This window comes from Vespa velutina, chromosome 6, assembly GCF_912470025.1.
Source record: "Vespa velutina chromosome 6, iVesVel2.1, whole genome shotgun sequence".
NCBI lineage: Eukaryota > Metazoa > Arthropoda > Insecta > Hymenoptera > Vespidae > Vespa > Vespa velutina.
In genome coordinates, this window is record NC_062193.1 from 7,786,888 (window position 1) to 7,801,887 (window position 15,000).

The 15,000-nt window shown below is 33.8% G+C and overlaps 1 protein-coding gene across 4 annotated transcripts in view; it reads right to left on the bottom strand.

Annotated features, from left to right (window-relative positions):
• LOC124950125 (leishmanolysin-like peptidase) overlaps window positions 1–15,000 on the bottom strand; it is a 256,379-nt gene that overhangs the window by 115,906 nt on the left and 125,473 nt on the right. For all 4 annotated transcript variants that reach the window (XM_047496394.1, XM_047496395.1, XM_047496397.1 and 1 more), the window contains exon 3: window positions 13,784–13,884. In XM_047496394.1, the coding sequence (XP_047352350.1) occupies window positions 13,784–13,884 (101 nt within the window). The remainder of the gene's footprint in view (window positions 1–13,783; window positions 13,885–15,000) is intronic.

The window sequence follows — 15,000 nt, forward strand, 5'->3', positions numbered from 1 at the left end:
TTCCACGCACGTCCGAGGGAGAGCACGTAAGAAAATTTATTTCACGGTCGACGAACTGCGAGAGCTTTCGGCGCGGCTTCCGTAGTGCTAAAAGGAGTACGAGGACGAAGGATCCTTTCCTTTTTTACCTGCTAGAAAGAAGCTAAAATTGTATGAGAATCGAAGAGTCTTCATTTCTAAGAAAGAGAGAAAGAGAGAGAGAAGAAAGTGTCTCTTTTCTATGTGAACGTCTCATCTTTCTACGAAAAGACGATAAAACGTTTGGATTTTTTGGAATCTAAAGAGATCCGATGACATTTCTCGAGGGAACTCGAACATCCAATATAAATGCCGGATGTCTTTCGTGCGAGATAAAAAATGAAGAGGAACGAAATATATTCCTTTGCGTTTTTCTTTTTCCTCGAACGGCTTATCTGTTGCTACGAAAGTTGCAGACAATTTTTTTTTTATTACATGCACTTTCGTTGGCAGTATCTTTTTTTTTTTTTTAAATATATAAAAAAATTAATTAATCATATATATATATATATATATATATATATATATATATATATCGAATTCCATCTTAATGCAACTACAAACAAACGTATCGATTATTCGTGAAGATGTTGTTACCTTTTCTTTTTTCTTTTTCCTTGTCTTTTTTATTGTTTCCATCCTCTATTTCCTCTCTTTTTATTCAACCGATCGTTTACGTTCCACAGCGGAGACCGATTTTTCTCGATTTTATCGCGGGAACGCGGTCAAAACGCATATCACGGTCGAAGTGCGTTCAACCCCGCAATCTCGCTACCACCACCGTCCATCCGGAAATCCATTTTGCCGGCGAATTTACGGAGACCGACGTGGTAAAAGAAGAAAAAAAAAATATATATATATATATATATAATAATAAAAAATAAAAGAAAAAAAATGACAAAATGGAAGAAAAAATAGGAACGAAAAAAGCGTCGTAACGCTCTTAATTTAATTGCCGCGTAATAGTGGAGAGAAAATTATGAGGTCGAAAATGAAACGAAAAAAAAAAAAAAAAAGAGAGAAAAAAAGAAAAGAAAAAAGGAAAAAAAAGAAAGAAATGACTATGAGAACCTAATAAGAAATACATGATTTAAACGTCAAATTTTTATTTTATATAAATGAACTCTTTCTTATTTCGATATTAATACTTTCTTACGAATAATTTTTTGATGGTAGCGTTTTTCTTTTTCTTTTTCTTCTTCTTTTTTTTTTTTTTTACATTGAATTTTTTACATTGAAAGTGTAACCGTTTAGCATAAAAAAAAAAAAAGACAAAAAAGAGAAAACAAAGAAAAATGGATATCACAAAAAAAAAAAAGAAACAGAGAAACAAATAAATAAAAAGAATAAAAAAAAAAATAAAAAAATAAACCATCGACAACGGCGGAAAAATCCAACGAATGCGAATGATGCCGCGCAGTGATATCGTCGTTGTAGTTGTTCGCGAAATGGCGACATTTTATACGTGAAAGCATATCGAATGTTATGTCTCGAAGATAAAGAATATGATTGAAATAGTGCGATAACAGAGCGTTCGCGCGCGCACACGCGCGTGTTTGTATCTGGATCGGACGATAAGATTCGAATCCCAAGAAAGATAGTTTAAGCACGTTTCGCAATGTCTCTTATTGCGCAAATTCCAATGTCGTAACAATCGTCGACGATTATCGTTCTATGAAAGATCACAAATCAAGCGATCAAATGTTGTCAATTTCGCAGGGACCCCATAGACAGACATCGATTCACGACATTGATACATAAATGCAAATGACGTGGATTTATACCATGCTCATAAAGTTTCCTGGAAAATGATTCAAATTGTCGTACAACTAAATATTGTAATTTTATTAAAAAAGAAAAAAGAGAAAAGAAAAAAAAAAAAAAAACGAAAATAATAATTTATCAACGAATATTACAGTTTCCCTATGTGCATTAAATTCAATTGAAAACGTTTGTCATGCGCTATATCCTTTCAAGGAATTACCAGAGCATGATTTTAACGCTGGCGCTATCATTTGCGTGATATTAACGAGAAAATTAGATTCAAGAAAATGTCTTGATTATTAATATACGTATCATTAGAGAAACGTCAAAGGACACATTAAATATGCGTCTGTCAAGATCAAAAGCAATCATATATTTCATTATAAGAGCGAATTCATCATACATTCGAACTAATTAGACTGAAATGTTAGATTCTCGCGTGTAACATTATATCCGCGAGTCCAACGTTATAACAATGATGATTCACGAACTCTGGAAAACGAAGAAAATCGTTCCGTGCCTCCCCGTAAGGTAAGTACTTTGAAATCCGCTCTTCACCACTTCACTTAAATTAAAAAAGTTTTGGCTCGGGGAAATCGAATGTAACGATCGGCTCGAAAGAACATTCCTCTTTCTTAACTCGTAAAACGAATGCGGATTCGTGAACACCAATCTTAATGGGATAACGTTTCTTTCTTTATGTTATCTTTTTTTTGTTTCCTTTTTTTTTCTTTTTTTTTTCTTTTTTTTTTTTTTTCTTTTTTTTTGCATAACAAAACAGTGAACATCATCGCTCGAACTTTTCTTATTTTATCCGTCAACGAAGTTGATAATATTTTTGAGCCGGATATATTTTAATCCGAGTGATTATGATGCAAACGTATTTATAAACGATCGAGAAAATGTACGAGAGAAATTATAATCTGTCGTGCGACTTTATTTGGTTTTACTTTTCTTTTTTTTTGGGGGGGGGGGGGGGGGGGGGGGAGGAGGAGGTGGGGTGGAGGGGGAAGGAGAAAGATTCTGACTCTACATTATTTAAAGTATTAAATCTAATACCTTTGATTACGTTCGGGAGTTTGTTAAATCTTTAAAACGATGATGCCGTTAACTTTCTTCTTCTTTTCTTTTTTTTTTTTTTTTTTTTTTTTTTTTTTTAAATCGTCTAGCGAATAATCGAGATTAAAAAGGAATTCTCAAATTAGAGATTAAATGAGTCAAAGCGATTCGACGCGTTTACGAGAGAAAGATAAAGAGATAGATAGATAGATAGAGATAGGGGAGAGAGAGAGAGAGAGAGAGATAGAGAGAGAGAGAGAGAGAGAGAGAGAGAAATTCTCTTAGTGCGTTGGCTCGTTGACACTAATTGTTCCATCGTGACAACCAGTACACTCAAACCTCCAATCACAGTCGTGATTCATCTTAAGAGCCTCTCGCGTTTCGTGATTAAATATTGCTCCGATTTACGTCACCGATCTCCCTATTATTATCTCACACGAATATCTCTTGCAAATTGACGATTCATAAATAACACAAAACTTTTTCAATAATTCGAACAACAATGAGCAAATTGTAAATGTTCCATTGTTATTATCTCATTAACAATATATTTATTATACGTGTTGAATATAAGTCAAATATATACATTTAAATATAAATCGTGTGTTTGTGTCGTCTGAAAAATTTCCAAACTCCCATTCGTACGTATAATTAGCTGTTCCACCATTTATGCACGTAATTAATGCTAGTTAATTGGGAGCGTGGTAAAATAAATAAAGAAGAAGAAAAAAAAAAAAAGAAAAAAAGAAAAAACAAAAAAAAAAAAAACAAAAGTAAGCGTTTCATTATAACATAGCGTCATTGCGATTGGTGGTGACCTCGCGAACATTTCCGCGCTTCCTTCGCAAACCGCACACGTTGCTGCTTCTAGTGCAGGGCGCGGTGAAAGTAATCGTGCATCGTAAAAGTCAAGTTGAATGGCATGGGAATATGCAGGTGACTACGAACGGAATGCAATGGCACCGCCTCACGCTGCTGACGAGAATTCTTTTGTTAGATCCTTTCTCTGTCTCTCTCTCTTTCTCTCTTTCTCTCTCTCTTTCTCTTTCTTTTACTATTTTTCTCTGTCGCATTCGCTGTAGTACAAATTAGACGAAACGTCGTTGAGGAATTTCAATTCTGATCACGTAAATTTTCAACTATACCTCGTGCACTGTTTTTCTTCTGCAATACAATAATATCTTCCGCGTTTTCTCTCTCTTTCTCTCTATTTCTCTATCTATCCATCTAGGTTACTATTTCTTCTATAGAAACATTGAATCTTTTATAACTTTAGCCTACTTTCTAAGTTTACAACTTCTTGTCTACCATTACTGCCATATTATTATATTATTATATTATATTCATTCCGTATCTCTATATATTATATATATATATCAAATTTTTATATTATTATTATATACCAAATATACCATTATTATGATTACGACAAAAACAATTGAAGGTGGTCAATCCCTGGGATATTCAAGATCTTGGAGGGGCAATTTCGCAAAGCTATTTCGAAGAATCCTCGAGAGAAAATCTCGAAAGAGCTCAAGAAGACAAGTGGAAGAGATATAGGAGGAAATTCGTACGGCTTTCTTTTCTTTTTCTTTTCTTTTCTTCTCTCTTTTTTTTTTTTTCTTTTTTTTAATCCTTTTCTTTTTTTAGAAAACTTTTCATCGCGACTGCGTTCATAATGTATGCAAAGAACTCGTAGCAGTGCTTTCTCTCTCTTTCTCTCTCTCTGTCTCTATGTGTGTGTGTGTGTGTGTGTGTGTGTGTGTGTATATATATATATATCATGGATACTTTTGTAAGAGTGTCTCTGTGGAATATAGTGTCGGAGCTTTTAACGTTTTTCTGGTGGTCGCTCTTATATTCGCTGACAAGTCGAAAGAATAAAAAGAAGAAAGTAGGTCTGCAACGATGAATTACCTAAAGACTGACTCGTCGATGATATTTCGACATATTTCTACAAATACTAGAACAATCATCACTATCTACTACTACTACTACTACTACTACTACTGTTGAATTGGATTAGTGAGCTAAAACTTTGGCCCTTTTCCTTCCCCATTTCTCTATCTAACACAACGTACACGGCTTTCGAGCTTTGCTACGATCGAAAGGATAACATTTACTCACGGAATTACTTGATTTAGACGGAAAGCTACCACCACCTAGTATATCCTTATCGAGCGTATATCAATGTATTGGAGATAACGATCTGAAGAATAAAAGACTGGTACATTAAAAAAAAAAAAAAAAAAAGAAAAAAAAAATGATATAAGCGTACACGTATTAAAAAAAAAAAAAAAAAAAAAAAAAAAAAAAAAAAATAAATAAATAAAAAGTATATAAATAATCATAAAAAAAGTAAATAAATAAAAGTAAATAAATAATAATAATAATAATAATAATAATAATAATAATAATAATAATAAAGAAATAAATCGAATGAAGTTGTGTAAAATATATTACAATAAAAAAAAAAAAAAAAAAAAAAAAAAAAGAAAGAAAGAAAAAAAAAAAACAATTAATATGCAGGACTACGTAAATCAAGCGGAAGGTATTCGACATGAAAATGTAAATGGATGATGAAAAAAATTCGATCGACCGTGGCTCGTGATTCAATTACATCGGATCGTGTAAGCGTTAAGAAGTAGCTATACCTATCTATAGGTATAAGAGAGAAAGAGAGAAAAAGAAAAATAGCAAGAGAGAGAGAGAGAGAGAGAGAGAGAGAGAGAGAGAGAGAGAGAGAGAGAGAGAGAGAGAGAGAGTCTACGGGCGGAGCGACGTAAATTTATCATGTCGAGCAAATCTCGTAACAACTATTACGAAGGGCAAGATAAAAGGTGGTTGAAAAGGGCAAGCAAAATAGGAAAATAGAAAGGAAGGAAGGAAGGAAGGAAGAAATGAGAGAAGGTACAGGTGGGAGAAGCAATTACCAGAATCATTTCGACTAGATTAACGCAAGTTACAGGACCACACTTCGACGATCCTCTTTGAAGGATCTACTCCTTTCCCTTCTTTACCGGCCTATCAAGTAAGTAGACTCTGGTCGCTTCGTTAATTCGAAAACTATAATAGCCACGTTCAGATTTAACCTCCTCGTTCCTCTTACTTACCGTTTTTCTTACACTTTTACCCACTTTTAGACTCTCCAGAGAATCTTAATAATCCCTACCTACCAACTAACCAACCAACCTATATATCCAACCTCTTGCTTCGGGTGATTCTCCTCCTGTCTACGATCAGATAAAGCGATCGTCGAAGTTCGTTAGAAAGTTGAACGACAGCTCGGTATTGTTTAAAAAAGCAATAGGAAAGTTTCCTTCATTAGCAGACCCGTTGGAAGGCGTTCAGGCCACCCCAAAAGCGAAACTTGCGGGTAGTTGGAAAAGTAGCGTAATTTCTGCCAATTCCCAACCGTCTATACTACTTCTTTCTCTCCTACTCTCTCTCTCTCTCTCTCTCTCTCTCTCTCTCTCTCTCTCTCTCTCTCTCTCTCTCTCTCTCTCTCTCTCTCTCTTTCTCTCACACGAATCACCCACACGAATGTATTCTCCCAAGTGGTCGAGTTCGTTATTTAACTAGTAAATAAACTGCACGATTAACGGGTTACCGAGTTAGTTGTATATTTACACTCCTCGAAGCACCCCATTCCGTCCCTTTCGACACTATTACAACCATGTTTTCGACCGTCCTTTACAACTTCCTTCTCTCTCTCTCTCTCTCTCTCTCTTTCTCTCTCTCTCTTACACATATACACGTTCAACAAGCTGAACCAACTTACGATCTATCGAAGGATCAAAATGGAGTTCTGTTAGGATATGCTTTCTGAAATACTTGAGAATGCTAATGAATGAATATATTTTCTCTCTCTCTCTCTCTCTCTCTCTCTCTCTCTCTCTTTATCTATCTATCTCTCTTATTCTTCATATACGTACTCTTGAATCTTTCCTTTTATCCAATCGTAATCGATCGAAAAGCATTTACGTATAGATTAGATAGGACTAGATAACTTGATATGGACTTCGAAGTAACGATGTTGGATTTAGCAGTGTAATGTAATTAGCAATAGAGATAAGCCGTGTACGAATATTACCTGCTTAATGTACGATCGCAATGGTTATAAATTTAGCTAGTAATCGCTCCCAGGCATTCGCCATGGGTACAATGCGATTCGCATCGAAGTAAACATTCGACTAAAACGTTCGAATAAAATTGGGAAAGAGAGAGGGAGGGAGAGAGAGAGAGAGAGAGAGAGAGAGAGAGAGAGGGAGGAAGAGAGAGAAATAGGATTGAACAAAATTGAAAAGGAAAATGCAAGGAAATGAATATGATATAATAGTAAATAGGGAAATAGTTATGTAGAATTTAGATAGATAAACGTAAATTATAAAACAGAATTAGGGAATGGAATCTTTAATGGAAAAAAAAAAAAAAAAAAAAAAAGAAAAAAAAAGAACGAAACTTGTACTCTATCATTCCTTTCTCCCGTATTCTTTTCTCTCTCTCTCTCTCTCTCTCTCTCTTTCTGTTTTCCTTTCTTCCTTTGACGTTCACACGTTTCCATGTGCTAAACATTGAAAAACACCGATACTGGACGATGTTTTATGCACGTCTGTCAAACATCAAAACCATTATACACCATCAACGGCTCCATGGATTTGCACTTTGAATTCAGGTTTCTATGAGCATTTCGAAATTCGTATTGGCTTTCCGATCGTAAGTTATCGTACGCATCGGAAGCGCTCTTGGAATGTTTTAAAAAGGTTCCTTCGATGCACCATTCTCTACATTTCTTTTTTTTCTTTTTTTTTTTTTTTTCTTTTTTTGAACCTTTCCCTCGATAGAATTTCAATTAATCGATCGATCGATCAACTTGTCTTCGAAATCCGACTAGAATCAAATAAAATGTGTGTATAGCGAGAGAATGATTCTTCAATTTCTTCTTTTTTTTTTTTTTTGTTCTCTCTTTTTATTAACAATAAAAATCAAATCATTTCATATTTAAAATATACGAGAAAGATCGTAGTCTACGAGAATACCGAATTCGCTTTTGAATTTTCTCTAAATGTTTAATCCCCAACCATCAGAAACGAGCTCTCTCAGACTTCTCGCGAAAAAGAACGTCGAATATAACTCCGTTCAACCGCATAGGAATTCTATTAGGCGCAATTTTCGTCGTATCCTTCGTTCCGCTCGCTTCGGGTATTAACGCGAAAGTTTTCCCCAAACATTGAAGGGTGTACACGCTATAACCTCGTTGCACTCTGATGTCGAGAGTTAAGCGCTTCTATCCCCTACATGCTTTACATTACTTCCAAAGAGAAATATAATAAATTGCCAATCTTACGTCGGATCCATTGAATTTTGGTGCACCTCTATTCGTAAAAAGAAAAACGAATAAATAAATAAATAAATAAATAAAGAAAGAAAAAAAAATACACACATACAGACACGCGACAAATAAATAATAGATTAACAAGAACGACGATGACAGATTTTAAACTGTGCAATCGTAATCGATCGGAATAATTTCACCGAATTAAAATTCGAACTTTATTATTTTGTATTCTTTCACTTTTTATCCTATTTCTTTCTATTATCGTAATATTCCCTCGACATTAATTAACTTCCGTCATCTAAAGAGAGAAATAAAATGGATTTATATAAGACGCGCACGAAAACTATCAAAGGGATATATAAACGAAAGCCCCCTATATTTCATCCCTCTCTACTATTATTCTCCTCGTCTATCTAAAATGCCATTTTAAAGTAGAATACAATCACTGGCTATCCATCTTACGTTAAACGATGGAATAAATTACGTCCATTAGATTAACCACACGACACGTTAGCACGTCCATCGATATATATATATATATATATATATATATATATATATATATATATATATATATATATATATATATACCTATATATATATGCATATCCATGTGTGTATATGTGTGTGCGCGCGTGTGTGTGCGTGTGAATACATATATATGTATATATATATATATATATATATATATCTTATGTATACGTAGAGTATGTAACTTTGTGGCATGATATTCGACATTCGCGTTATGAGAAATACTTCGATCGTTATAACGTTTAACGAGATAATGAAAATTTAACGAGATTCATAAAAAGAGAGAAAGAAAGAGAGAGAGAGAGATAGAGAGAAAGAAAAGAAAAGGTAGATATTTCTACGTAACAACGTGCGTATATATCTACAATTCGATAGAAAAAACGTGGACCTTAGATACGTCGTTTGCCATCATCAAAGTTTTTTTTTTACAAAAAGAACTATCGGCGATTGCCATCAAGCACGTCCAAGTTTTTGATTATGCGTGATAAAATTTTCAAAAGGTAGAGAGAGAGAGAGAGAGAGAGAGAGAGAGAGAGAAGAGAGAATTAGTTTCTATTGGACTTGAATGTTCTGAGTCGATCGACTCCCACGAGAGAGAAACGAACGAGTCGATTGGCGAACGCGAGATATCGGTGAATTCATCCGTACTTGGTTAATTCGATTCGCTTTTTTCTCATTCAACGGCGTACGAGCGACACGGGATTAATTATCGGTAACGAGAGAACGTGATTAATCGGTCGATGCGACGGGCCACAGCTGTGCGCGCGAAGAACAGAGACAGACAGAGACAGAGAGAGAGAGAGAGAGAGAGAGGAGAGAGAGAGAGAGAGAGAGAGAGAAATGTAGGAGAAAATTCGAACGCACCGTTGTAATTCTCATCCACGATATCTCTGGTCGTGTGCGTATCGAGAATCGAGTTTAAAAGTTCCTCATCCTTCCAACCCCTCCCATCCTACCCCTTACTCCGCGGTGAAACGCCTCGAGCATTCTCTATATAAATTGACATCGATCGATATCGATAATTTTACTCGTTTAAATTGTTATTATTATTACAATAGGTTCGAATTGTCTGACGAAAAAGACATGGGGATAGAGAGAGAGAGAGAGAGAGAGAGAGAGAGAGAGAGAGAGAGAGAGAGAGAGAGAGAGAGAGAGAGAGAGAGACAGAGAGAGGAAGAGCTAAAAAGCAGTATTGGATGTGTTTCATTTGACGATTAGATTAATTTCGAATGTTATATTATTAACGAGGAAAAAAAAAGAAAAAAAAAGAAAAAAAGAATTAACTACAAAATACGATATATATTTAATCCATATCATTTCAAGGATAAATATTGTAATAGTAATAATAATGTTTTCCAATGAAATTCAAAACAAATTTCGGAGATGTTGAAACTGCCAAATAAATATATTATATTATTTTTTTTTCCAAGAGAATTAGTTTATTAGTAAAAAAAAAAAAAAAAAAATCCATTTGTAAATGTTACAGTTAAATGGAAATATCAAGAGTAATAGAAAAATAAAAGAAAGAGAAAAAGAAAGTGCTGACTGACAATATTTAAAGCTGGTTAAAGCGATAAAGGTTAAAAATGCAAGAATATGTCACGAGGTAGGATGGATCATAATGCATGGTTATTAGCTTTTTTTCTACGTACACATTCAGTATTCATAGATAATATTATTTATACCTTTTTTAATAATTAATTAATTTATATTATTATTATTATTATTATTATTAGTTTTCATTCGCATGTTTCTAATTAATTAAAATATTTTCTTTCTTTTTCATTAATATACTTCCGAATAAAAAAGGAAGAAAAAAAGAAAGAAAGAGAGAGAGAGGGAGAGAGAGAGAGAGAGAGAGAAAGGGAGAGGGAGAGAAAAAACGAAAGAAAAGAAGATAAATAATCTTACGAAGTAGCGAATCTTTCCGTGCTTCCATGTTTCCTACTTATCCTGCAGTGCTCTCAGATAATTTTACCGAGTCGCGTGACCAGCCTACGATGTCGGCCAGAAACGGTAAATCACTAGGCGTGTTCGTAAGAGCAATTTGTAAAATTCGTCGGGACTATATCGAATGTTCCTAAAGAATTCGATCAATGTATTAACGTTAAAAGAAATAACGTGATTCATCTTTGCGGTCGTTCGCACATAGATACTATATGGAATAATGCCGCGTGACGAGTAATGACAGATAATGACAAAGTATACGCAGGTGTACGTACGTAAACGAAGCACACACCTTATCTCACGAAACTTTTCGTGACTGTGGTACTCTCGAAGCCACGTATACCCATAAAATAAGTCGTTCCGGAAACTATGTTATTCCGTAGACGTAGTGAGTTGACGAGTGAGTGAAAGAGAAAAAAAGAAAAGAAAGAAAAAGAGAAAAAGAGAGAGAGAGAGAGAGAGAGAGAGAGAAAGAGAAAAAGAGAAAGAAAAAGAGAAAGACAAATTACCGCCGGTCGATAACTTTTTACTTATTAACACACTTCTTTCTCCCTTTTTTTTTTTTTTTTCCTTGAAAATGCAACATAGAAATATCATGAAAAGAAATACTAAATTGTCGTTTTATAACTTTGATATTCTACAAACGTCTATTTATATTTAGTAAGTTCGATATTAATCATAGTAAAAAGATGAAAGTCTATAATGCTAGAAAAGTCTCTCTCTCTCTCTCTCTCTCTCTCTTTCTTCTTATCTTTATTAAACGAAAAGTACCAGAGAAATTCAAGTTCTTGTTTATATATGCGAAAACGTCGGAACGCCGATGAATGCAATAGGAGAAAAGCTCGAGGGCCTGGTAGACCGTGTACCACGAAAGTTTCAGCGGGCATTACGAAAGCATTTAGTAACCGCTGAACTTGCGCGTAGCAAGCTCCTCGTAAAAGTTAAAAGTTACAGGCCGCAGCTTGAAGTGCTCGACGCTTTACACTAGCGTTAACACTAGCGATATTATATTTGAAAATGTTTCCTCGGAAAATATTCACTAAGGACTCTTCCTCTCTCTTCCTCTCTCTCTGTCTATCTATCTATCTATCTATCTATCTATCTATCTATCTATCTATCTCTTTTTTATTCATTTTAGGTTATCACGATAAAGTGTAAATCGTAGGTTGATATTGAATTTCTGTATACTCGTAGAATATCACAAACTTTATCTCGAGTAAATAATAATTTTACGAAAAAAGTAAATATTATTATATTTTAATATTATTATTAAGTATTATTATATTGCAGATTGATAGATTTGCCAATTCGTTCCTCCTAATGACGGAAAACAAAAAAGAAAATACTAGACTTAGTTTGTGTAAGAAGCTTGGCAATACTTCAGGCAAAAACCAACGAACGAATGAACGAACCACGATAATACGATCGTCGAAAACAGCAAGACTGTATATATCTTCGCTTGAATACACCATCCTAGAAATTACGTAACGAAATGAAATACCAATGGTATTTAATTTACGAGTACCGTAACAGTTAACTTAATTAAGAATTGTGGAGTTTAACTGACATAACAAGATCGTTCCTGTTGCCAAAATCTTTCATGAAAATTTCCTACGACAAGAACATAATTTTACGATTATTTATAATCACATTTCTACGAATGAGTGATTAACGTTCGAAAAAAAAAAAAATAAATAAATAAATAAATAAATAAAAGAAAAAACAGCGAATAATTAATCGATGCGATAACAAACCGATTTTTCTTTACTTTCAAGTCATTAATTAACGCGATCGTAAAAGTCAGAAAATCAAGAATTACGTGAGTTACATTTGTTTGGCATGCACGCGAAGAGAAAAACTACAATCGCGATGCATCTAAAGTTCGTTGCCATCTGGTCTATGCATTATGGGGGTGTGCGCGGACGAATTATTATAGCTATTTGAAATATACGCCTACGTCGTCTTGATGCATATCGACAATGATTAAGTTTCTATCTGCGTCCATGTAGGTAACATTATCTTTAGTTGGGACGAATAAACGAACGAACGAACGAACGAACGAACGAACGAACGAATGAACGAACGAACGAAGTCTAGGCGTGCCCAAACGATTATTTCTATTTCACGTTGATATTTATGTTCTATTATACACGTCATATTCTTTTCTCTCATGTCCTCTACAAACGATTTCAATCTATTTTTACGTATCCATACGAATTATTAAAACTTAAAATTTTACCAAAAAAAAGAAATGAAAAAGAAAAGAACAAAAAAAAAAGAAAATCATTACATTATATATCTCATAGTAGTCATAAAAGGTCGTTCGTTTAAGTGCGAATTAAGTGAAGAAAATTTTAATTAGTCAATCGTACAATTAACGTAACAAATACTACGAAATCGTTTTTATAACTTACTTAGAAATAATTAGATCGCCGAATAATTAATTGCCGAAAAGGATGAGAAATCTTTTATGTTATTCCATCGATGATTTAATATTTCTTTAAAAAATGTATAAACTGACAACGAGTAAAAACTCATTCTCGATTTATTATTCTTTATATATATATATATATATATATATATATATATATATATATATATATATATATATTTACGACAATAGATTTATATACGATAAAACGTAGAACGAGTTCTACCGACAGAAAGATATTATCAAACGTTCACGAATGTCATTAACATTTATAAAACGAACACGGAATTCGCTTGGGAATGTATTCGGAAACAAAAGTAAAGCGACTACTCACGCGTGAAACGTGATTCTCCTAAAACGAGAGAAACCAAACGCGTGTGTGTACGAATACCAACGGGTAACATTCGAGTTTTAACGTAAAGCATCGTTCAAAGGGTAGCATCCGTCGTATTGTTCATACGAAGGAGAATTCGATTTCAACATTCGCGGTATTTGAAATTGCAATTAGGACGATGTACCGACGTTCACGAAAATCATGTTCACCGGTTTAACGAAGTTCATAGATAAATACGAATGGGACATAATCAACAATCGATCCATCGAATCAAATTTCGATAGGTATATAATAGCGTCTATCGATCGACATCAAAATGTCGAAAAAGTTTACATTTTTTATTTAATCTCGATATGCTTACCTAAACACGCTCTCGTCGTAAGAAAGGAGAATGCGAAGTGGCTGACTTATGCTACGCTTTTTCACTTCGTGTGCCGGCTCAATGTGGACACCGTGTATCACCTGAAACAAAGAGAAAAGATTCAAGGATCAGCAGAGATAAGCTACGTGATATAAGGATTTTTATTGCGTTCAATATCACGACGAGTAACGAATAATGATTTATCAACAAATTAGTCATATCGAACAATTTGATTGCTAATATATTTGTCGGAATTATATTTCCAATGGAGTTCTTGAAATTAATATGAATTTCTTTTTTCTTCACAATATTTTAAAAATATTTCTTATATTATTTTTCAAATACATCAAATACATTTACGCTTAAATATTAAGAATAATAAATTAATAATAAATTTAATTTTTTCCTATTCGCTGTTACCCCGAGATACATTTATTAACAATGTAGCTGTAATGATGATTTATAATTTATATATATCTTAAATTCTTATAAATATTATCCCAAATATATTATCTTAAAATATTTAAATATATAATACAGCATATTCTAGACTTTATGAGTATGCCTTACTAGATGTAGAGAGTCAGTCAATTAATTTAGAAAATAAACGATATAATTTCAAAAAAGAGGAGAAAAAAAGAAGGAAAATTTTCATCGATAAATAAATCTTTCATTTTCCTTAAAAGACATTAAAAAGATATGAAAACGTTTAATTATAATTACGAATACAAAGATACAACAGAGGATTATTTAGTAAAGAAATTACGAGAGACGACTAGTCAAAATTAGAAATTAAATATTCTTTTGCAATGTAAGCGATCACACAAAACTTGTTTGCATACAAATATATATGTGTGTGTGTGTGTGTAAGTATATATATCTTTCTACCTTTCTCTCTCTCTCTCTCTCTCTCTCTAGTTGAATTTCTACGAACGAATCTTCCTACAAAATAGTTTTACCGTCGTATCGCGCCTCTTATTCCGGCGCTCATATTGCACAAAGTCAACGCCACGTTGAATGGCCCTCGACGTAGCGGAGTTTCATGGTGAAAGTGCAATCTCGTGCTTGCGGCAGAAGCTGCAAGCTCGTCTGCAGACGGTTACAAGAGGAAAGAGCTTCGGTAAAAAGGGAAGAGAAACGAACGAGGAGTCATCCGCTTAAGTTTAATTCCGGTTTCTTCCTTGGAAACATTCCGGTTTTGTTATTTGTCACTTTAC